Source organism: Panthera onca, chromosome A1 (assembly GCF_046562875.1).
Source record: "Panthera onca isolate mPanOnc1 chromosome A1, mPanOnc1 haplotype 2, whole genome shotgun sequence".
Classification (NCBI taxonomy): Eukaryota; Metazoa; Chordata; class Mammalia; order Carnivora; family Felidae; genus Panthera; species Panthera onca.
In genome coordinates, this window is record NC_138339.1 from 234,910,294 (window position 1) to 234,935,151 (window position 24,858).

The 24,858-nt window shown below is 49.6% G+C and overlaps 1 protein-coding gene across 4 annotated transcripts in view; it reads right to left on the bottom strand.

Annotated features, from left to right (window-relative positions):
• Positions 1-6,862: 6,862 nt before the first annotated feature.
• The window catches only part of ATP8A2 (ATPase phospholipid transporting 8A2), a 598,035-nt gene continuing 580,039 nt past the window's right edge, over positions 6,863-24,858 (bottom strand). For 2 of the 4 annotated variants that reach the window (XM_078445975.2, XM_078445991.2), the window contains 2 exons: positions 19,439-19,530; positions 7,726-13,634 (listed from right to left, as the gene is read on the bottom strand). In XM_078445975.2, the coding sequence (XP_078302101.2) occupies positions 13,537-13,634; positions 19,439-19,530 (190 nt within the window). In that variant the 3' untranslated portion in view covers positions 7,726-13,536. Of the gene's footprint in view, positions 7,629-7,725; positions 13,635-19,438; positions 19,531-24,858 lie in introns of those variants that run through there. The other 2 variants (XM_078445879.2, XM_078445933.2) reach the window with 2 other exon arrangements.

Consider the following 24,858-nt stretch of genomic DNA (forward strand, 5'->3'; position numbering starts at 1 on the left):
TTATTATGTGAGGCTATCTCATCCGAGACTCTGTTCTCAATTCTTGACTGATTTTTTTTAAACTGGAGCTGGTTTGCAGCGCTCAGCTTTCCTTGTCTCAGCCAGAACTGGTTCTGTCGAACTTCCTCTGGAGTCGGACGGACCTATGTCAGAATCCACCTCTAACACCAATGGTGAGTGTTCACGTCTCTGAGCTCAAGCGTGCCTTCTGGAACAGGAGATCCACCACACCCACCTCCTAGGGTCGGTGCGGAGATAAAGAACATAACACAGTGGCATCTACGAGGTGTTTATAATACACATATAATTTAATTTCTTTTCAGATATTTTCAACCTGCCTGATAAAAATACATAATTTATATTGACAAAATATGTCAACTACAGATAGATGGATCGTTATAACAGAACTATGTTAGATTTTCCTTATTTTTGTTTCAATAACCAGTTTTATCTGGGTTAGTCTATATTTCTAATGGTTTTAGGTTGCCCAAGAGACGTGCACAGAACTGGCTTTCTCTGAGCCTCGAATCAGTACCGTTCTCTGTAATGCCCTAAGTGGCCTGTCTTAGTTCTCCGTGCTGTTGCTTTGTAAATTCACAGGCTTTCTCTCCTCCCTATATGTCTGCTGTGTTTAGCTACACCTACAGAACCTTTCTAGTCTGCCAGTTGGCATCTCTCTGTACCAACTGGGGTCCGGTCAGGAACACAGATTGAATCATTTTAATTTTCCACTGAATTATAACCGACACGCAGCAAAGGACACAAATCTTAAATGTACAACTCAATAAACTCTCATCAAGGTCGAGAGAGACAGAATCCTGCCGAGAGTTCCCCTCAAGGGGAAGGGCTCCTCTGATCTCTATCACCATACGTTAGCTTTGCCTGGTTTTGAACTTCGTAACAATGGAATCACACGCTTCCCTCCCTCACTGTTATGACTGATGTTGAATGGAGCCCCAGTTCCTTTTCATCGCTGGGTAGTATTTCGTCATATAGAAATACCATACGTACACTGTATTTATCCACTCTACTGTTGACAGACATTTGGGTTACTCTCCATTTGGGGCGGTTAGGAACGTTTTAAAGGTGTTTTGGTGAACACGAGCCCTCAGCCCTCTTGTGTGGAGTTTCAGAACAGGAAGTGCTGTATCATAGGAGACATATGGATGTTTGCCTTAGTAGATACGACCAGTGTCATACCAGTTATTTTTAACAGAGAATTTGTGAAAGGAATTGGTTAAACAGGTGCTAGGGCACTGAAAGAGCAAAAGGGGAAACTGAGGCAATGCGGAGCTGATGATTGCCTGAGGCAGTTACTATCCCTAAGGCCAAAGGAGCAAAGGGAAGAAGTTGGGGGTATTAGAATCCAGGGCTTGAAGGAAGGGCCCTGTCCGCTCAGAGAGGCAGCACTTGCTGACCGGTACCCCCGGGGACACAATGCAGCCCATTCTGGGAATGCCAGTTAAAAAAAATTTTTTTTAATATTTATTTACGAGAGACAGAGAGAGACACATCATGAGCAAGAGAAGGACCGAGAGAGGGAGACACAGAATCCGAAGCAGGCTCCAGGCTCCGAGCTGTCCGCACAGAGCCCGACATGGGACTCGAACCCATGAACCATGAGATCATGACCTGACCTGAAGTTGGGTGCTTAACTGACTGAGCCACCCAGGTGCCCCAGGAAATGTCAATTTTTTTTTTTTTAAAGCTGGAAACTGGTGCTGTATCTGTGGTCACAGACAAGGCAGTGGACGGGCAGGTCTTTGCCCTTCTGCTCCCCCAACCTTTCAGGCTCCCTCTAGCGCCCCCTGTTGGCAGAGCCTAGTATGGCCAGTGGGCAAAGGGTAAGGGGTGCGGCCACCCCCCAGAGCATCGGATGGCAGCATTGGAAGGGAGGGGGCAGAAGTCAGGAACCGGCATCTTTCAAGCTGACACTATGCCTTGTAGCCGGATAACTCTTAGGATTTTCCTCATCTTTCTGACGTGGATGTTGCAAATGTATTCATCTACTTAGGACAGCTGTGTATCAAGTCGGTGACTGAACTCAGAGTGCTTCATACGTCTCATTTCAAGGCAAAAATAGAAACTAAACGTTCCATGGGAGTTGGGTTTAACAGCGTTCCCTGGACAGCTGCATTTTCTGGGGACTTTGCAGTCGTCTTTTGCATGGTCCTTTGACGTAAAGGATGGGCTTGGGAGGAGGTGGGAGTTGTTTCCGAATCCCTCTTCCATCCCTGACAAGTAGGTAGCAAGTCAGGAAGCCTCGTGGAACCTCAGTTGGCTAAGATGAGACTCATTGTGTCATCCACCCACAGGGCAGTTGTGCAGATTAAGTGACATAATGCTACAGGGCCGGCCACCTCAGCTTTCTCCCGAGGTGGTGTTGGTTCTATAGGCTATTTCCAGCAGCTCTGGTTTTATGTAAGTAGGGTTTTTTGGTTACATTTTAAACTATCTTTAAAACCTCATCTAGGGGCGCCTGGGTGGCTCAGTTGGTTAAGTGTCTGACTTCAGCTTAGGTCATGATCTCACAGTTCATGGGTTCGAGCCCTGTGTCGGACTCTGGGCTGACAGCTCGGAGCCTGGAGCCTGCTTCGGATTCTGTGTCTCCCTCTCTCTCTGCCCACCCCCCCCCCCTCCACCCCACCACCACTCATGCTCTGTCTCTCTCAAAAACAATGAATAAACATTAAAAAAAATTAAAAAAAAAAACACACCTCATCTAGCCACATTCTACTGGGATCCTTTGTCGTTCCTCTGTTTTTCATGTCCTCCAATAACCCTGAGAGACTGGGCTATAAGAACTGAGAGCAGTAGAGATTAGGGAGGGGACAGTGCTACTCTCTGCTCCTTGCACACATGCTGGGTGTAATTCCTCTTTGTTCCCTGTTCCCACAGCACTTGCTGGTACCCTTGTGTCATGCTGCCCGGGGCCATGTTGAATTGTGTACATGTCCCCTTAGCGAGTTTCTCAAGGGTAGACACCAAGACTTCTACGGCTCTAAATGACCCCACACAGTGCACACGCTGTTAACACTTGCGGAGGCAGAAAAAATATTTGGCCATAGAGATGTTAAGTATTTCAAAAGGAATTGAGTGAGCCGAATCCTCCTTAGGCCAAGGCAACGCCCTACTTCTTGAAAAGGAGCATCCGATATAGCTTGACTTTATTTGGAGTGGCACACAGGTTCTTCTTTGCTTACAAAAAATTTCAAATGGCCATTCAGTTAACAATACCGGAGACAGAATAGAATGTTGGCCCTGTTGGCTTTGTTCTTGGACCCATGGTGACCTCTGTGAGAATGATACTTGCAGCTTCCGTCTAGACTTTGGTCACAGGTTGACTCGAAATATTTGGTCCAACATAACTATGTGAGGATGGCAAAAGTCTGAAATCACTGGAATCATCTTAAAACCATTTCTCCTGACAATAAATTGGAAGGCGGAGAGTAATCTGGGGTGATCACTCTTCGTTTATTTTTTATTAGTTTTCATTTTCTTTTTTTTTAAGCCAGCACAATACCTCTGTATTAATTTTAAGAAATTGTATGTCTAACGCAAGATGTACTGGGACACAAAGATCCTTTGTTGACTAAGGGTCAGTATTCGTTCAGCAGTCTTTTCCTGAGAAGTGTCAGAAACTCATTTGATTCACCGACTTCTCTTTTTCACAACGTGGTTATATAAACACTGTGCTTGACCAGTCGTATTGAAGCCCACATCCGTCTCTACGATTACTAGAAAATGAGTCAGAACTGTGTTAGGACGTCACGGCGGTAAGTCACTTTGGAGGGCACTGTAGGCGGTGGTGTTCGATGCGTGTCAGTGGCCTTTGGTTTGCTGTAGAGCGAGGAGCCCCACGTGGACATCGTCCACAGAGCACGTGACTTCCGAAAGGCACGCGTCTCTCCCCACACGTTAGGCTTGCTGAAGTCACTCCTAGATCTCCATCTTCCAGCCTCCAGAACTATGAGAAATAAATATCCGTCGCTTCTAAGCGCCCCCAGTCGATGGTAGTTTTGCTGTAGCAGCCCAAGCTAAGACACCATCTATGCTGCAGAACCCGGTGTCGGATTATACGTTCTTTTGTTTACGGTCCGTCTCTCCCACTGGGATGTCAGCTCCGTGAGGCCGGGACTCGGTGTGGTTGTCCACTGCGTCTCGACACACCCTCCACCTGTGTTGGGAAACGGCTCGGATTCCGAAGGGCCGTGAGAAAGGGCGTCTGAGAGCCCTCCCAGCTGCAGCTGCCTGGGATGGGCAGAGTTCAAGATCATTAGCCGGCCTTGCTTGGTGTCAGCCAGGGCAGGAGTACACCTGACCTGGGCCGCCCAGTGCTCTCCCACCTCCGCCGGCCGCTGGAGGCCCTTCTTTGGGAGCGGGGGCCTCGGCCTTTCAGCAGTAAAGTCCCCAGGTTCGCAAACGTCCGGCTGTCTGGTCAGGTGGGCCGGTAGAGCCCCGCCAACATCTCCCTTTAGCACACACGGTTGCCCGCTTTTCTCTCGTCTCCTCGCGTGAGAACCGCGTCAAGCCCTCGTACCCTTCCCGTGGCATCGTCTCCCCCGCTTTGCTACGTTCTCAAGTTTGAGAAGGGAGTTTCTTCTTTAGCGCTCATGTCTGTCTGTGTCCGCTCCATCTTCTCCCGCAGAGCTGAGGGGCGCGCGTGATCGCGCACGCGTGAGCTTCGCGCACACAGGCCCAGGGGCCTCCTGCACGTGCGAGTGGGTCTCCCTCGTGCAGGGGGCGTGTGGGGCACCCTCAGCTCCCAGCTCCTGGGGACCTGCCGTCGGCAGCCAGCCCACGGGGGCTCTTCACCACGTAGACCGGAAAGTGAGATTCCGTTCAAACATTCTCCAGCGCAAGTATTAAAGAAATTCACTTAGAGGTGGTTTCTTTTACCGCTGCGTAAGGGTCTCCCCGAGCCCCACTATTCTCCCCTCCGTGCAGTTTTAAATGCAATAGTAAACCGAATCCAAGGGCTACTCCTGCAGCCATCTTTGGAAGTGGTTTGCAGGCAGCTTGCTTAAGGACATCGGGAAGGGGGGAGAAATGACATTAACAGCTTTGCTCGTGACTAAAGGGCTGTTCTACTTCGGCTCACAGCAGCTACTCACACACAACCCCCCCCCCCCCCACACTCAAGGCTATTTGGAAAGCAACGGTGACAACCACGGGGGCCCCCAGCCACGGGCAAGGTGTGTTAGGTCAGCACAAGAGTTTTAAGTCAAATGAGACTTAAGATACGCACAACCGCTATTTTGAAAGTCAGGAGAAAAATCCGTAAGGTTCTCGGCAGTTAGACTATTTCAAATCAAAACACATTTTCTTTAGAGCTGCGGAGAGAGTACAGGTAGCATTCAATGTCAACAAGGCTAATAGCAATTACATAGAAACCGCTGGGACAGACCCTGCCCATTCAGGGCTCAGCCAAAGTCGTGGCGCTAAGGGCCCCTGTGCACCTTGCTTTCGGCGTCCATCGCTCTGCAATCTAAAGTCAAGGACAGTGCGGTGCCAGAAGAGGCCAACAGTTGAAGGCGGAGTTTGGGGCCCACCCGCAAGAACTGTGAGTCGTTTTATTTATGTGTATGGCCTACTTTCGATAAGTGAAAGCCTAATGATTGTGAACTGGACCGTGTTTGTTTGGCGCTTCTCGCCTTGGCATGTGCTCCTTCTGGGAAAAAATAAAGTCCCAGACCGCATCCACAGTCCCCGTTACGACAACGGCTTGTCTTTTCAACAGTTGCTGGCAAGTTCCCTTGAAAGATGCATACGTGGAACAGAACGTGGGCAGAAAGAGAAAGATTAGAGGCTGGAGTGGGCTTCTGTCATGGGCCCTGCTGCTTTGATACACGTTTCAATCCCTCACGTTCTATACGTCTCTTACACAAACACGTTGAAAATAAATAGAATCTGAATGATTTTTCAAAGTGGCCTGAGTCTTTTCCAGAGGGAAAACTATGCCAAAGAGTAGTGCTGTAGGCAGAAATGTAGGGTCTGGAAGCTGTCTTCAGCTGCTAATGGCCTCTCAATGATGCAAGTTTCTTCTGGTGAGCCAAGTGAGGGACGGCATTTCAAAAAAAAAAAAAAAAAATCGCCGTAGCAGCAAAGGCAGATTTTGTAGAACCAACCAAGCACACACGGCAAGGGTTTGGAATGGAACACTTTGCTATTGATCGTATTAAACCATTTTCAGTTTTGCGTGATTTACGAAAAATAAGGCTGGGCCTGTGTACAGCAGGCCATTCTGGCCAGAGCTCTGCCTGGAATGAGGCCCAGCCTCCTGTCCCCGCCCAAGCCTGGGGATGTGGCCACCAAGGTCGTGACTGGCCAAACTCAGTTCTAACAAAACTATCTGGGAGGAATCGGAGGCAACCGTGGGGATCTGTAGTAAATCTGAAGTGGGCAGGTAGGAGATTTTGAAGTTCCAGACTTAAGCCTCTGCAGGCTTTGTGGCCTTTCTGTCCTCCGCCCCCAGAGTCTGTCCTCCGCCCCCAGAGTCTGTCCTCACTGCATATGAGTCAAGTGCAGAGCTGCCCACACAGAGCCAGGCAGGCAGGCGATGAACCAGAGCCTGAGGCTGGTTTCCAGGGAAGAAGGCCCCTGTCTCCATGCTTCCAAGGTCAATGTCTGGGCCCTCTAGCTCCCACTTTACCCCAGGTTCAGTGTGGCCTCTGCTGTGTGACTTGTGCATCTCAGGGAACCCCAAGGTCGTGGATGTTTACCTAAACGTGGCTTGGTGAGCCTACAGGGAACGGGCAGGTGTCTCCTTACTCTCCGTAAAATAATGTAAGGGAGAAAAAACTTCCTTCTACCCTCTTAGGTTCTGTGGCTGGCCTACGAATTTAACTGACACAAGACAGACTAACAGGAGAAAAGCATACACATTTATTTAATATTTTTACGTGTATATGGGAATCTTCAGAAGAAAACTGAAGACCCCAAGAAGCCATTAGGCCCAGACACTTATATACCTTTTACACAAAGAAAGCTAAATTGTGGACATGTGACTGGACAAAGAGGCTTGCAGTATAGGGGCAGTAGACAGGGAAACCAACATATGGGGGGAGCCAGTGGAAGGTCGGGGTTATTCTAGGAGGTTTGTTTGTACAGATCCATTCCGGCGTCGACCCCCCAGTCCCCAGTGATAAGAACATTCTTCTCCTCCCAGTGCAGGGAGGCTACCTTTCTCATTGGCGATGCTGTGACCTGCCTTTGGGTAGAAGGGGGAGGTCACAGAGCCCTTCCCGCACCTGCTGTTTCTCAATGGCCTTCAGCTCAAATAGTCAACGTGCCGAGGCAGCATGCTTTGGGATGGCGTGTTCAACGACGGGGCTGTAATTTCATGCTTGACAACAGACTTTGAACGTTTCACACCTCAGTTTGCAGGGAAACTGAGATAAACCAAGGAAAGCACAGGAATGGATGGGAGAAGTCCCTCTATGTACAATTCTCTCCATTGTGTGATCAGTCCAAACTCCGTGTGGCCTCTTGGACCCTCTTCTCATAAAAGGGACCTGGACTCACAGAGCTCACGTTAATCTACAATTCAGATTCTTCTGTGCTCCTGCCATAGAACAGGGTATCCTTGACCATCAGCTCTTGAGGCAGAACATATACATCGCCCGCACCTGCAGACAAAACCTCTGTGTTATTGTCCCAAGTCCCTATGGCAGTAACTGCTTATTAGTGGAAGAGAAAATTCCAAAATAAATCACGGCCCAATCATTTACTTTAACAAAAGATTTATTTGAAACAGGTTTGTGCAGACATATACCAGTTAACAGGATTGATCAAAGCCACAAATCACTACATTTTCCAAAACCTCTAAAAATACAAGTAAATGCCCTTCATTTGTATTCACTCCAGGAGGGAACCCGGCTCGGCTATAATGTGCTGCTGTAATTTAACAACCAGAGGACATTAATAGGACGTGAAAATGGTAACACTTCTAGAGGGAGGGAACAAAAAAACCCCACACTCCACAGACGCGCTCGCTACTCTGCTGGGAGCCAATTAAACGTGCCCCCACAGCCCCGCTTCCCTCTGTATAACCAGATTAAAACCTCCCTGTCGCAAACAATATTTAGGCAATCTGAGCACAGATGTGACAGCAGACAGGAGGGCACGTGGCTTTGCCTGCATGAAAAAGACACCACAAGGATGCTACATTCAAACAGCAATTCAGGGACCTGCGGGGAACGATGATGCACAGGCAGGCTGTAGACCCGGCTGCTCCTGGCAGGCCCGGGGATGGGAGGGTGGGGGGGAGGGCGCCACCCCTGCAGCTGGCTGGGTGGCAGCTGGTAGCAAGGCCCCTGCAGAGGGCGGCCCCTGGGGAAGCAGCGGGGGTGCTTCTGAACTCAGCGATCATTGGTAACATGGGAGAAGGAAGGTGGAGGAATGCACGTGTCAGCACACACGCTGATTTTATTAATGAAAAACCCGGAAAGTATCTACCGGTGCAGGGACCTTGTGGGAAGGAGAGAAACCCTATGACAGGGCAGATTTTCTTTTTCCATTTTGAAATCGGTGCTCGATGAGCCACCTGTAGTTGCTTGGCGACCTTTAGGGAGATGACTGAATCGAATCCCATTGGAGGTGGGTTCACATCCTCACCTTCAGGCTTTCCGCCTCCTTCTGGCCCCTTCTCTGCCACACAGAAGAGCTTGCCTATAAAAGGCTCTTGATCAGCTCTCTTGACCCCTCGGTTTCCTGGGCAGGGTTATTTGGATAGTGCTGTTACCTCAACTTTCTTCTTCCTTTTTCTGTCATAAATCAAAGCCACCTGACACGTAGTTCCTGACTTTTAAAAGGAACAGGTCTCCTTTCTTTCTTTAGCCAGGTCAGAAGAAATGCCGATGGGCTAATCTTGTGAGTGTGTTTTTCTTGGTCTGGAGCCTGAGAGAAAGAGCAGAGTGGATGTCTCTAAGGCAACTAGGGCAAGAGATTGTCATTGAAAATGAGCCAGCCAAGGTGTAAAAGAATCACTCTTTTGTCCTTCTTCAGTCAGGGGAGCAGAGGTGTTTGTCAGAGTTAACAGCTATGAATTTTGCTTGGGGCGGGACAGCAGGGTGAGCCGAGCCACCCCTCTTTTCTGCCCCCTTTTGTTTTGTAGCTTCCGAACACTGTGCTGGCCAACGTGGCCTTTTATTCCTGTCGAAGACTGCATCCTGGTTTGCCACAGTCATACCCAACAAGCTAAGGGAGAGCTTCAAACAGAGTGCTAGTGGAGGCCTGGCAGTCAATCAAGCTCATGTAATATCAAAGCAAATGTGTACTGTTGGACAACAGCATTCTGTTGGGATGCTAAAAAAAATAAACAAATGAAGAATACCACCCATCGGGTAGAGTGTTCCAGGGCTATTCCTTTTGGAGATACTTCTTAATATATCATCATGGGGGGGATCTTGGACTCTCACCTCTACAACCCCATGGAAACTCTTGTAACCATCCTCCTCACCCTTAAGGATGGGAAAATGGCTAGGGTGAGACTAAATAATCTCTCCCAAGGCTACAGTTAGACCAACAACTGCCTAGAGCCAACGGAGAACCAGCAACAAAGCCAACCGAGGTATGCCTTCCCTTGTTAGCGGGGAGGGCTTTATTTTCACTCTCTCTATCACTACTGTATTTGCTAACACAAGCATTTGCACGAAGAAAGTATTTAACGAATGTGATGGGGGACGCCATCCTTGAACCTGATCTGACAAACTCATTTCTTTGCCAGGTTATTATTTTGGGTTCTGCTTAACCAGATTCCCCCCCCCCCCGTTCGCCATTTTTATGGATCCCAGGAGATGAAGTCTACATTTCAAATGCTGAGGCAAAATCACTCCTTGAATTACTTTGGGACAATGGCCCTCGGTAGTAATCCAGATGCCAGCTGAAACGTGTGCACTTCCTTCACATGGTCAAGGCGAAAGGCTACCTCATCCTACAGCGGAGTTTTGCAAACATTCTACCCAACTTGTGGTCTAAGACAGAAACTCCTAGGAACAGAAATACGATAGAAGATTCTCTTCAAAAAAGGAAATAAAGGGTCATTGTTGTAACAAATGGAGATTACAGACGATAGTTTTCTTTAAAAAAATTCAGTCTTAGCGCCTGTCATATGTACATCTATATGCATTTTCAGACATTTGTTGCTCATACTCACTTTTTTTTTCATTATTCACCGCTTCTTGACAAGTTATCACTGATTTTCACTGCCAGCTCCCTACAGCAAGACCTGAAGCCTTGTCAGGGGAAAGGAAATGTCAACAGAGTTCCCAGCCATGCTCTGCCAAAACTCAGGTTCACGTTTGAGGTTGTTACTCCACGAATGTTAAAGCAACAGCACCTCCTTTCTCCAAAGCACGGGTTTTGTATGTTCTACGATTCCCCCCGAGATGATCACATTTTGGGGAGATGGGAGAACATAACGCTGGTCGAGAAGCCCTGAACAGTTTGCGCAGAGACAGGATGGACACATCGGCCACATCCCCAAATGATGACAAAGCCCCTTCTGATCAGCAACCAAGTGCTAATCCAGACAGCCAAGCAGAAATGGCTGGCTTATTCTGTTCTCCTATCCTGCCCGCTTAATGTGCACTCGCCACAGCCTCCCTTGCTGGCCCATGCAAGGGTACAGTGGAACTCAAAACTCAGTGCATAGAACGGCCAGTCTTTTCTTTCTGCGGAGTCAGGAATGGAACGTGGACTCAAATTTAAGAGTCGGCAGTCTGTGCATAACCCCAGACCGAGGCTGGGCCTCAGTGGATGCTGCTACTTTAGCCCAATCAGGAACAGGCCCCGTAGTGCTGACCAAGTATGACCTGCCAGCCTGTATGTCACTTACCATGTGGCAGAGTGACAAGTCCCATGTGGCATCTCCACTGAGCTGACAGCCAGAGTATGCAACTTACTCCAGTCCACCCTGCTCCCTGGGGAGGGGCTGTGTGTGACACTCTGACCTCGATTTTGAAGACAGGACAAATGACACAGCCCCCGAGTTGGCCGCGGCTAAATACTACACACTGCACATAGTGACAGCTGTTCCTCCTCGAAGCCCAATTTAGTCATTTGGCTACCAGACGGCGTAACCACATAAGAGAACAGAAAGGTATCCCATCTCATGGTTTCTTCTGTGTGCATGTTTCATACTTGCAAAGACTGCTTAGTCCCATTTTCAAAAGAATTGGAAAATATACTAAAATCTCAGAAAATCTGAACTGCATTTTAATGTAAAAAATAAAATAAAAAACCAAAAGCCCAAACAAAACACACACACACACACACACACACACACACACACCCCGTAATTCACAAATCTAATTTGGAAGGCTTCAAGTGAAAGAAAGAACTAAGTATCGGACAAAGAATGAGTTTGAGTTCCCCTTTCCAGACAGGCTTAGTTCCAAATGAAACCAAACAGTCAGGATGCCTAACGCACATTCAATTCAAACTTTCATTCCTCCTATGTATTTAGGACCTCATCTCTCCGGGTGTCCAATAAAGACATTTACCTTGGTCTGTTGTGTTAACTACAGGCACATTTTGTGGGCTGGGGGGCGCAATTCCTGCATGACAGTCCTCCGGTGATTCATGTCACCGGGTGTTCTAGTATTTAAAAATGGTTTACCATCCTGGGGAAGGAGGAAGGGCCATTTTCTAAGCCTCACGGCATTCCGCTTCCCCGTAAGCCCTCTCTGAATCCTGGTCATGCCGTAAGTAAAGGATTAGTTTTCTTAGTCAAAGCAAATCATACTCTCAGTTATTACAATGCCCAATAAGACGTGGATGTTCCAAAAATAAAGGATAAGGAAGCAAAGTGCACTATTGTTTTATTTCCCCATTTAGCACAGCCATCCCCAGAAGCACTGTGCCATTTTAAGCAGTAACAGCTGCCCAGAAGTATTTATGTGAAGCCATCCAAAAATCTGGTTTGGCAACCAAAGCGGAGAGGAGAGGAACGTGCCTCCAGGCTGGCCATTTATTAAGGCCTCCAGGTGCTGACATTCATGCCTGAGGGCTCACAAGTTCCGTCCAAATTTAGAAGGTGGCACTGCGCAGTTTGCAAAGTCAGTGACTCAGCGCTTCTCTTCCTTGCCTTAGATTCAGGACACTTTACTTTCCGGGAGGTGCCCGTATATATCACACCGACTCGATAAGGAAGGAAACCTCATCCCTATAGAAAAGGGCGTTTCCTTGAAACCTGTAGAATTCTTTTCAACGAAAACTGCCTGTCAAGGTCTTGTTTCGCCTCCTGTATGCATGAGGCACATCATCACGACCGCCTGGGCTTCCGGGCTTGATTCCGGTTTCCACTGAGACTGGGCTAAAATGTCCCCCCGCGTCCTCATCCCCGCGTCTCTGTGTCCTTGCCTCTTGCTTTCTCCTTTGATGGCTTTCTTCCTCCACCAGCCTCAGGGTCCCTTACTCTCCCACTGGGTTCCCTCATTCTCTCCGCTTTCAGAGTGGCAGAGTGACAGGGGCGTCTCTTCTCCGGGGAGACACGCTATAAATTCAGTGGTTTCCCAGCAGCGAAAACGCAAAATGTGCTCCCAACTCCCCAGAGAACAAGCGTGGGTCTGGCTTAAATGGGTGCCAAAGGTCCATGGCCTGGAGGTTGGGGAGTGAGCGCCGAGAGCCTCACCGGAGCAGGCTGGCGGAGGCGTTCTGCCACCCCCGACCCCGCAGGCTTCCCTGTCCTCGGAAGGAGGCAGACAGACGCTCAGGATACATGCGGGGTATGTTTTCTTTTCTGGAGTTGCGGGAGGGAAAGGGCGGTGTGGAAGAGGGGATTTCTCGCATCGGTAACCTGAATCTGTGCTAGAGCAAGAAACAGTGCGGATTTCGGTTGGTTGCCCACCAGCGGCCATGCACGGAGCACCGCGGCCTGCCATGCAGAAGGTCGGAGGCGGGGAAGCCCGCCGGGCCACAGGGGGCACCTGCGGAGGGTGCAGGGGAATCCTGGCACGCCGACCCGGCCGCCCTGCCGGGCCATGGAGCGCATTACGATAGGCGTCCTCAGGCTTACCACCCTGATGGACGTTTCTGCGATTTCACCGCAATGGAGAAGTTTACGCCGACGTCATACAAACCAAAGAGGAATCAAAGCCAGACGCCGGCCTGCCCCGAATGCAGCTTCCGTGAGTCACCGCGACAGGAAGCGAGCGCGCCCCCGCTCCCATTCCACGAGCCGGGCATGGCACTCTCTTGCCTTTCTCCCAGGACCGCTAGCACTGATGTTTACATGAAACGTCACGTTTTCCATTTCACGGCTCACAGAGCACAGATGAATGCTTCGCAACAACGGGAACGGAAGTCGGGCCAAGCGCTGCGGACACACGGGAAGGGGAAGAGACGGCCTCCCCCGCGGGATCTACTGCAGGTTTGCGAGGGGCCGTGTGACTAACAAACCGGTTGGCTAAGGCCACGGAAATGTGTTTTATGGTGTCCTGGCTGCTGACGCCAGTCTCTTCGGGCAGAGATGGGATCACACCGGGCGCGACAAACCACGTCTCTTTCCTGGGACCCATCGGGACAACTCACGTCTTATTTCTTCCTGCATTTCTTCTTGGTGGTGTCGTAAGCACGGACGATTTCTTCCTGAGTGACAGCTCCATGCTCCTCTTGCGAGAAGGCGTACCCATCTGCAGGAGGAACACACGGGGACCGGTTGAGAGGAGAACTGGGGGACGGGGGGCCACCCTGGGTTTAGAAGAAAATGCTCTTTTGGGACACGGGAGCTCAGTTTCGCCACACTGGGCTCCCTGGCCCTGGGTAGGTGGGAGCCTAGGACGGACAGACCCGTGGCCCGGGAGGGAAACGTGGGCAGAGTGTGGGGCGGGGTGGGACGACGCCTGACCCAGCAGGGCCTGACTGGTTCTGGCCGCCACCGCCGCCCGGATGGGAAAGGCTCGGGGGCCGGCCTCGCCGCGGGGGAGCTCAGCCAGGGAAGCATAAACGGCAGGTCACTGGTCCATGTCTGCACTGTCCCAGCGCCAGCCGGGAGGCAAGGCCACCTGCCCTGCTCCAGAAGTGTCCCAATCTGCCTGAAGCTGGCAGGCTGGCCGGGGAGCACCCAGACGCCGGGAGCGAAGACTGGCGATGTGCGTGTGACGCTCGCGGCATTCCCGCCTTTCAAGCGGACTGATGCGGACTGGTAATAGGAAATTACAGTGTGTTTATTTTTGTGTACATAAAGAAAAAGATCACAAGATAAATTCCAGAGCCCCCAGGAAGACTGGGTCTTACAATCAGTTCCGATAATAATAATACCACCAGCCCCAGCTTCCAACAATTATTAAATGCTCTGTTCTATGTATTATGCACGAATAGCTCATTTATTCCTCCCCCAAAGCCCTATGAGTTAGGTGACAGTATTCTTCCCATTTCACAGATGGGGAAACGGAGGAGCAGGGTGATTTCACAGACCTAGTGAGTGGCAGGGCTGGGAGCCAAACCCAGGCAGGACTTTTGCAGGACCCACACTCTCCTGCACCTCTGGTTCCAAGAGGGGTTTAGCCTTCGAAAGCCCAGACTAGGTCCCTCCTTCCTAAAGGGTCCTTCCCACAGAAGGAGCGTCTACAAGACTGTCTCTGCTGGCTGACTCCTCTGGGTCAGGGGTATGGCGAAGTCCCACAGCTGGATTGGACATTCTGACCAAAAGACAACACAGTAAAACGTCTGACAACGGTCACTCCCATCCACGTGTGTGGATGACTTATCAACGGACATGTTAGGTCACGGCCACGTTCTCTAAGGGAGAAAAAGAAATCAGAAGTTGTGGCCGTGTATCACCTCGCGGGGGTGACTATTTTACTAAGACACTTGGCTTACAAAGGAGAGTTTCTGAACCGTAAGGACAGGTAAGAGCAATGCGTAGCCGTCTTCGTGGGGATGGTGCACAGGGTGACTTTGTGCTCTGCGTAAACCAGACTCTCATAAAGCAGACTTTCTGAGCCTGGGCTGGCTTCCCGGCTCTCCCGGCCACCACCTGAGTAAACCCCAGGGCTCAGAAAGGACACCCTGGGAGGCCAGGGCTCTTCTGCACAGGTGGCCCGGGAGGCAGCTAAGGACATGGGCTGGAAAGCAGGGGCGGGTGGGAGTGCAGGGAGAACTAGGGAAGGATAAGAACCAAAAGGAATCTTCCACAGGGGGGGCTTTCTTCCCCTGGCTCACCTCCATCTCTAACAAAACCAAATCCGCAGACCAAAACATCACACCATGTGGCAGCTGGCGTGAGCCCCATCTTGCGGGGTCCAAGAGCAGGCGGGGTCCCTGGGCTGGAATGCAGGAGCGGGCCTGGGGAGGGAGGCCCTGGGGGTGCTGGGTGCAGGGCACTTGAACTTTCTCATGCTGGCTTTCCACACAAGGAGGCTTCAGCGGCTTCACGGAACCTGAAGAGGAAATGCCTCCTCTCTCCTCCGTTCTTCTGATTTAGGTTTCCTCCGAGTGAGTTGCTTGACTGGTGAGGGCCAGGGGAGAGGAGACGTCCCTTGCCCAGCTTCCGAGGGGCGGCTCCCTCCCTCCCGGGTGCTGAGGCCCCTCCCGCACAAGGTGCTCTTTGTGCAGCTCTTTGACTGCAGTCTGAGACCAGACACCTTGCCGTGGGATGTTTCAAAGCAAAATCTAGCCAATAACACCGTCTCCTCCGGTCACAAGGCTGTGTTCTGTGGTCAACTTGGATACCTTTCACTCTCCGGTCTTTCAACAGGAACATTTCTAGTCAACATCCCATGTTTTCCTGAGGGGGCCACGCAGCCCTTGTCGGTGGCCTGCCGTGACACCCCAGGCGGATGCTCGTCAACCCGGCAGAAGTGGCTCTGATCCCAAGCAATGGGAGCGCCCTGTCAGTGCTCTTCCCGAGCCCGTCTGGTGGCGGGCAGGTGGCTAGTGAGCTCTCCACCCCGACGGCGGCTTTCTCACCTGCTCTGCTTCCATCTTGGATCCTGAGGCCCAGAGCCTGAGGCAAGGGATGGTTCTAGTCCTTGCGTGGCAGTAACATGGCCACGGGACCATGGGTTCTTTAAGCTCTCTGGGTCTTCTTAGTTGACCGTTCTGTAAAATAAAGGGCCTGGACCAGATGAGGTCCAAGTGTCCTCAGAGCTCTAACCCTCCACATGGGTGCCAGGCGTTTCCATGGCGAACTACGGCCAGGCCACAGAACGCTCGTCTTCGTTCAGGGCCGATTCATGCTCAGCACCACTGGAGGAAGCCTCTACCTCCATTCCAGAAAAGAACGGAGGCAGTCTCAACACTCCATCTGAGTAGAACAACTGCTACCCGTCTTTTTTGATGTGCTTTTTGGACGGGGGAGGTGCCTGGTGGAGAGGAAGAAATGAAGGGGACTTTTTGAGACACAGAAACGTTGTTTGGGAGTGTCCTTTCAGGAAAGTTATCTTAGCGTGTGGAATCGTCTGCTCCTTGCTCAAGTGCAAAGAGCAAAAGCCTTGTCTTACTTATTCTGTTTTTCATTCATATCCTGCCCATGCCTACTGGGACACAGACGTAGCTTGGAGCTGTAACGCATCCTTGGCTTGTATTTGTCTCACTGGCACAAGGGCCTTCCGGCAGGATTACCCCTCCACTCCAGACTGGGAAGGGCTTCCAGGTGTCCATCGGAGAGGACCTTCTGGTCCAGTAGCACATCTCTTCTCCCAGGGTCAGCTGAGCGCCCAGAGGCCACTCCCCGAGGGCTTGTCCCGCAGTTCCCATGGGTTGCGTCTACCATCATGTTTCCAGAACTTGACGCATTAAGACCTTCTTCACTAGACTTTCTTGGCCTCAACAGAGACATGAAGTGAGCCGTGGGCCCGCCCAGCCCGCACCCCTCACCCCAACAAAGATGCCCCATCAGGTCAGCAGCTTCTGTCCGATGAACAAGTGACCGCCATTTGCATCCAAATGGGGAGCTCAGAGGAAGCCTCCAACCCTTAGCCTCTCCCGATCTGCTCCATCTGTCAGGAAGTCCCGAGAGCCAGAAAGTAATGATGGGGCCGTGGGGAAAGCCCTGGATGGACCCCACTCATAAACTTCCCCCGGCTGGCTTCCCAAGGCATCTGCTCCTTAAATGCTCAGCCACAGCCAGAGTCTGGGGGCAGAACGGGGTAGGTGAGAGGAGTTGGAAGGGTAGGGGAGCATCTTCGTTGTTTGTGCTCTGATAGAACATTTGGTGAAACCCATAAAATCATGTCATTTTTTAAAAATTATTTTGGAATAAAACTCCCCTTAAGTAGCTCTGATAAAACAGCTTCATGAAAGTAGATGTTCCCTGAAAGCGACAGAAATGGGGGTAGCCCATCTGCGGATGACAAGGAAATTAGACTGTAGGAAAAATGCTGATCTCAGTTATCAATACCGCGTGTCGGTGGCCTGTAAGGAACTGAAAATCCCGCCAAGATGAGGGTTTTCCTTCCAGTTTCCTGGGAAGACAGGGCCAAGACAGCTGACGGACAGACCCAGGGCGGGCGAGCAGAGGCCAAGAGGAGAACGCAGACCTTCTCGCAGGCCAGGACCACTTCTCACAGCTCGATGGCCTTCTCTAGCTGTTACTGACAGAATGTTCTGTTACCGATCGGTTTCTTGCTATTAGTTGCTGGGTGTTTTTAAAACGTGCCGTGCTTTTAGAGGTCTTTTTTTTATTCCTTGTACTTGTTCCTTAGAATTGTCTTTTGTCCTTCAAAACACCGAGAGTTAAGAAAAACGTTTAACAGTTGCAGGATATTTTATGACTCTTCTGCAAACGTTCTTACTTGATCTTTGATCTCCATATATGCATCACATAGAGTCTTTCTCGGGTTATTCTGAAACATTTATTAGAGAAGCAGTGGGGCCTAGACATCATCATTTACAGAATCAGTATCCATTTTCTCTGTGCCTGCGACAGAGAGCTGCTTTACACACATCATCCTGAAGCCTCACAGAGGGTGTGTAAGACGTATATTACTATAATTCTTTTGTTCCCCCAGTGGAGGAAACAGAAGTTTAGAGAAATATGTAACTTGCCCAAAGTTACTCACCTAGTGGCAGAAAAAACCAGTAATACCTCACCTTTATTGGACTCCATAGTGTCAGGCACAGTTCTAGGCACTTGGTATAAACCATCTCATTTAATTCTCCCCCCGAACCCAGTTCTTACATCATCTCCATTTTACAGATGTAGAAACAGAGATGTAAGGTCACACAAAAAAAGTGACATTGCTGGGACAGGACCCCCAGGCAGTCCAGCTCCAGAAGCGGGACCCTGCAGACCTCGCTCTCTGGACCACGCCATCAAGCCTCCTGACTCAACCTGTCTCCTGGATCAGAGAGACAATGGCTGTGACCCCGATCGCTGGGCCTTGCTCGCCCGTTACTGTAGTGACCTGAGCCTCTGCCGAGTGCTCTTGGGGAGGACACTGCCTGCTTCCTGGGGCAGGACGGGCCGCATGTGAGGCACCACAGGGAACTTGGTGTTCCATGTGGGAAAGTGAGGAGAGGGAGTCCATCCCTGTCCTTCTCTCTGTTGGAAAGTCTGTGAAGATCTGTTGATGGGTGGAGCTCAGGTGAGCCTGAAACAGACCCTCAATACCTGTTACTACGGACACAACAATTCTCCACTTCTCCTAAACCATTCCTGTTCCCTCCCGAACGCCTCGGGGAGAGAAAGGAAGCAAGAAACATGTCAGTTGAAGAGATGGTAAGTGATGTGCGAGAGAGGGGGTGCTGGGAGAAGAGGTGGGGTTCAGAGGGGCAGAAGCAGGTGACAGACGATAGGTGCCAACAGGCTTCGCCTTGGGGAAGGCAGGTGACGTCCCCTCCGGCCCAAGGAAACCTGTGCTAATAACACCTCTCAGCGGCGAGCCAACTGGCTGGATTGTTGAAATAGGCCTACAACCTCTGTGAGCTGTGCCACCTGTGTCTCTTTCGTGGCCTCCCACCCTTCCTCTGGGGTCTGGCACACCCCCACTGACCCCTGCCTGGGTCAGGTGCCTCCCCAGAAATCAGGCCTGGCCTCTGGTGTTGAGTGGGGACACCAGCGCTAGGGGCAGAGGCAGCCTTCCTGGGAAGAGAACAGAGATTTTTTTTTCCCCCGGTGATTGTCATTGTTTTAATTAACATGCTAGTATGAAATAAAAGAGTGCACATGGCTATCTTTGGGGGAAATGATTAAAAATCATGTCACTTGAGCCTTGGAACAAAATCCTATTGGGAGGCTGACAGAAGGATCTCGAGCACATCAGGATTTTAAGTTTCAGGGTTCTGTCATTCAGGCATTTGATTGGGTCCCAGGGCACTACCTAGACTCCAGCTTACTCGCCCGGAGCCAAATGCACAAATTCCACGTCCAAATGTGGGGCTCTGGCTTGGCAAGCGTCTCCGTCCCTCTTAGCACCAGCATGCTTTAATGAAGCCTCCGCCTTCCTTGCGTCACTGGGGTCTGGCTGGCCGGAAGGGGGTGAGGGCTACTTACGGGGGACACACTGCTGGAGGGAGCCTCCTCGTAAGAGTGTGGGGGGCGTCTTCCTGCTGAGCCTCCTCAGTAGGCGGTCACGTTCATTCATCCTGCAGGTGGATCAAACGCGGTCAGTCCCGGTTCATGTGGATGCCTCTCAAAATGCCTCACCCAGTGACTTTAGGTTTCAAAATAAAAGAGACCGGGGGAAAAGGCTTCCTCGTGTCAAGAAAAATGTCCAGTTTGGCCAGTAGCTCTATTATTTACAGTAGATGCTATCTCGACACCCTGAGTGCACTGCTCCCTCTTCTGAAAGGGGCTCTGTTTCCAGTCTGTCCTGTACGTAACGCCTCTGAACGCGGCCTGCCTCTTAATTGAAGTGCACCGCAAGTGCCCTTTCATACCAGGCACACCCTTGGCTTTCCAGAACACTTCTGCAAGCAGTGATCTGTTTCTATGGTAAATGCCTTAAAAGCCTTAGTCCCACCTGCAGCCGCCTCTCCCTGAGCAGGTAAAATGTACCAGGACGAGAGCCTCCCCGAGGTGCCTTGGGGCCCCCGCGAGAGACTGATTTCTTTCTGCACAACCTGATTGTTATTTTGAAAGTCAAGGTGAATTTTCTTGGAACACACGAGGATTAGGAGCTCTTCTCGCCTTTCCTGAAAGGGTTCCCTCCAAGGTTGCCACCGCTGTAAGGAAATACGGAGCGGTCCTCTGGGACAGCTTTTGTTTATTCTGATAAAGCAGAAGGGGGTGCTTTAAAGTTGCCCAGGTAGGCCAAAGGGCTTTGATTTCTCACCATTACGAGGTCACTTTGCTTGCCCCAGGAGGTTCCTGGTGTGTGGGAGTTTGCCAATGCCCTCTGATAATGGGCTGAACTGCGATCCCCCCACATTCTTACGTTGAAATCCTAACCCCCAGTAATCTCGGAATGGGACTGTATTTGGAGACAGGGTCTGTAAAGAGGCGATTAAGTTAAATGAGGTCGCTAGGGTGGGCTTAATCCAACATGACTGGTGTCCTCTTAAGGAGAGGAGATTAGGACCCAGACACACAGAAGGAAGACCGTCTGAAGACAAGGAAGACAGCCATCTATCTACCAGCCAGTGGGAGAGACCTCAGAAGGAGCCAACACTGCCAACACCTTGATCTTGGACTTCCGGCCTCCAGAAGTGAGAAAACAAATTTCTGCTAAGTCACCCAGTCTGTGGTACTTTGTGATGGCAACCCTAGCAAACAAATACGCCCCGATCTGCCGTTTGTGGGAATGTGAGGGCACAGAAGTTGTTTGAGGAGCTGCGGCCACGGGCCGTCCGAGTACATCCCCCCCATCCCACGTCTATGAGCCTCGAGCCTGAAGACCATGGTCTCCTGACAGGAGTCGACCTCACAGCAACTCAAGGGCCTTGAAGGAGGAGTGGGGCCCAAGGTATTCTCAGTAGTTCTCTGAGCTGAAGTTCCTTTTGCACTTGAGTTTCCAGAAGAGAACGCTTTCTGATTACGTCAGTTGAAAGGATGATGTTTGTTCATCACCAATTGGAGGTGAGCCTCGGCTAGCTAAGCTTGGCAAAATGCATGATGGCTGATGAGGAAAAACACCTTTCCTATCCCTTGGCACCGGCTTTCCGTTCTCTCATGGCCTTTTCTTCCACGGGCCAAGTTAATTTCACTGGGCTCTGCTGGGCAACAGCCCGGACAAGGCAGAGAGGAGCAGATACACGAGGAGGAGCCTATGAGTGCTCCCTGTGCTGGCTGCTTTTACGACGTGGGGGAGGAAATGAAGGGCCGTCCTCCCTGTGTGACCCAGCACTGGCCAGGATTCCTCCGTGGAAGGTGCTGCCTAGTGATGGGGCGAATGAGAACTTCACAGGACCATGCAAGTGGGAAGTCACACATCCCAGTCTCTGCCTGGGCAGGTGAGGAAACAGACTCAGCTGTAGCAAATACAAAGGTCACAGGATGCTCTGCTGGCAGTGTTCCTGCCCCTGCCTTTGGGCTCTACAGATGTCCCTATTTCCCTTGTGAAATGGTGCGTTCTTCTCGCTCTCTTTATAACAAGACACTCCAAACACATAGGGACTACTAGTATGGTGAATGTCCACCCACCGGCTCAGCTTTAGAAAATGGAGCTCCTCTGCTTGACCGCTTGACCCCTTGTTTTAGAGGGACCCACTCTGTCCTGCAGCCCTTCCTTCCACGTGGTGAAGGGTCCATAGGGCCAGTGGGGCATGTCCACCCAGAGTCCACGCCTGCCCTCCACCCCAGGTGTTTGGGACCCCAGAAGTTCCTGTTGAGTGACACCTCTCCAAGCTGGCACCCAAGGCCAAACTATCCTCCTAAAAGCAGACCTTAGAGCCAGCATTCACACTCCTAGGTCTGTGGGTGGCCAATGGGTGGGTTTTTGCATCGGATGGATAGTGATGCCCAAACTCATGCGTGTAAGTAAACCCCCTTGAGTGCGGGACCGAGCTGGGGTTGGGAGGGTGGGGGGAGGGCACAGGGCAGCAAACTCTTCCCCATGCCACGACTTTCTGGCTCCAAGACTCCAGAGAATCTGGGAATCACAAAACACCACAGTCTTTATGAAGGTATATTAGTCAAGGTATATGGCTATTTGTTAGCTTGACTTACGACTTTCACATACTCAGACATGGTACCTCATTTGCACTCCTGCACCAAGTCCTGTCCTAGTTGTGAGAATGACTTCAAAAAAATTTTTTAAGTTTGCTTATTTTTTTAGTAATCTCCACACCCAATGTGGGGCTCGAACTCACGCCCTGAGATCCAAGAGTCACATGCTCCTCCAACTGAGCCAGCCAGGCGCCCCTACTTCAAATGTGAACAAAAGAATGAAATTTCAAATACGAAGTCCGTTGCCCTCCTCCCAGACCCCATTATTCCCCCTCTCTTATAATAAATCAGAAATAGTCTTACATCTCTATTTCGTACTTTTGTTTTACGTATATATGCATCACAACTAACACTTCATCATGTTTTAAAATATATCTAAGGAGGGTCATTTATTTTCGGCTTCTCATGTATCACATTTTTCTTCACTCCCTTTCTCCTTTCTTACATTCTTTTTAATTATCTACTCATGTAGAGGACCAGTTCTTTGCAGATAGTCTTTTTCCTTCTAGATACTTTTATAATTACTCTGTCCTTGGTGTTCTGCAGTTTTGTTACGACACTTAGTACGACTAGATGTAGATTTGTGTTTTCCAAAATATTTTGAGAGAGCGCGAGAGAGCATGTGAGTGGGGGAGGGGCAGAGAGGGAGAGAGAGAGCATCCCAAGCGGGCTCCACACCAACAGCATAGAGCCCCACGCAGGGCTCGAACTGACGAACTGGGAGATCATGACCTGAGCCGAAATCGAGAGTCCAAAGCTTAACCGACTGAGCCGTCTGGGCGCCCAAATGTGTTTTTAAATCTGCTCAGCTGCTGAGACCTGGAAAGTCACTACAACTCAGAAGTTTGTCTTCATGTATGGAAAACACTTTGAATCCTGCCTGTCCCCAGTTCTCTGTTTTTTTCTTATCCAGGATCTTCTTATATATATAATCCTATCTTCCACATCTCTACGTCTCCTCTACATTTTCCATTTCCTTTCTTTCTTTGGTTTTACCTGAACTATCATTAAACTGACTGGCATGTTTTAATTGAAAGTAGAACCCTTCTCATGTCTACAAGAGTTTATTTATCTTCTAGATCCACCTGTTCTCACACACTCTTTTACTCTTTCCACATCTTCTTTCCCCAGTATTTTATAGGTTTGTTCAGACATTCCTCACATATCCAGTTCCTGGGGGTGTGGAGAGCCAATAAATGTCTGCAGTATTCCATGACCTACCGTCACTGTGGTTCATTTACTGTGTGTGCTCTAGTTACGAAGTCATGCTTCAGAATGATTTTCTTTTGCCTCTGCCAGGGTCCTGTGGGTTGCATCGATTTTTATATTAGCTTAGCTTAGTTCCCATAGCATTGGGAAGAGTCTGAAACTGGACCTCATACATAAGCATGGGCTTCCAGTTTCTGGTGGGTAATTCTGTCTTCCCCATTGCTGCTTTGTCAATCTAGTGAGAAAAATGTTTCTCGTTTCTGTTTCATTAAAATAGCAGCCCTACAAAATCTGTAGCTTTATGCGTTGAGTTCTATCTCACTTGGGACTGAGGTTCTATCTCCTTTCCCTATATTAATCTCTGCACCTTCAGTCCCTGAGCCTTTCATGCAGTCTGATACCCCCTCTTCAGCTTTATCTCCCTCTTGGCCTACTGGCTTTTGTGTCTCCATTTTGGCACCTAGGTTTCTGTGTTCCATTTGAAGTTGATTATGTATTAAAAGCCTTTCTTTGTTCATATTTCACTGAGCATTTCTATGCATCTGGAAAAGTCCTGAGTCAGCTCAGTCTACCATATTGACTTTATCTGGTTTCTGTGAATAATTTATATTCCCCTGACCCAATTACTGGAAAACATTATGGCTACAAAACATGATCACAGAACTGTTCTTTCTCAAGCTTCGCTATCCTCAGAAACAACCTTTTCTGGAGACCCTTAAAGTGGCAGATGTGACAAAGGTTTAGGTGATGAAAAGGGTCTGAGAGCTCATAAAACACTCTAGTGGAGATGTTTGAGCCACTGGCTTCTCTATGTGCTCCAAAGTTGAAATGTCAAGTAATAGTACTTTCCCAATTTCCCATTTTCTTCTTTGCAGAAGAAAAAAGCATTATTACTGACAATTATTAAAACTTCTCAGGAAAGGGCACCTGGGTGGCTCAGTTGGTTAAGCGTCTGACTCTTGGTTTTGGCTCAGGTCATGATCTCACAGTTTTGTGGGTTGGAGCCCCACATCAGGCTCTGTGTTGGCAGCATGGAGCTTGCTTCTCTCTCCCTCTCTCTCTGCCCCTTCCCCACTCACACTGTCTCTCTCACGTAAATAAATAAACCTAAAAAAATGCTGAACAATAATGCTGAAAAAACTCAAGATAGAAAGGGATGATAATAACATTTGCCCTTTATGGTATTCTATCATCTATGCATATTTTGGAAGCTATATACTCACAAAGACATTGGAAAAAAGGTGAAGGAAACACAACCAAATATTTGGTTAATTCTGAATAATGGGAAGAAAAGAAAAACGAAGTACAAATTAGTACAAGGAAAGACAATTTATATCTATGAGATCTTGGTTTAAAAAAGGAGAGAGAATCTTCAAGAAAACTCTGGCAAACTAAATCTAGTAGTGTAATAAAAGGATTACACACCATGATCAAATGGGATTTATCCCAGGAATGCAAGGCTGGTTCAACATACAAAAATCAATCAATACACCATACATTAATACAATGAAGGAAAAATATCATGTGATCATCTCAATTGGTGCAGACAGAGCATGTGACAAAACCAACACCCTTTCATAAAAAAATTACTCAGCAAC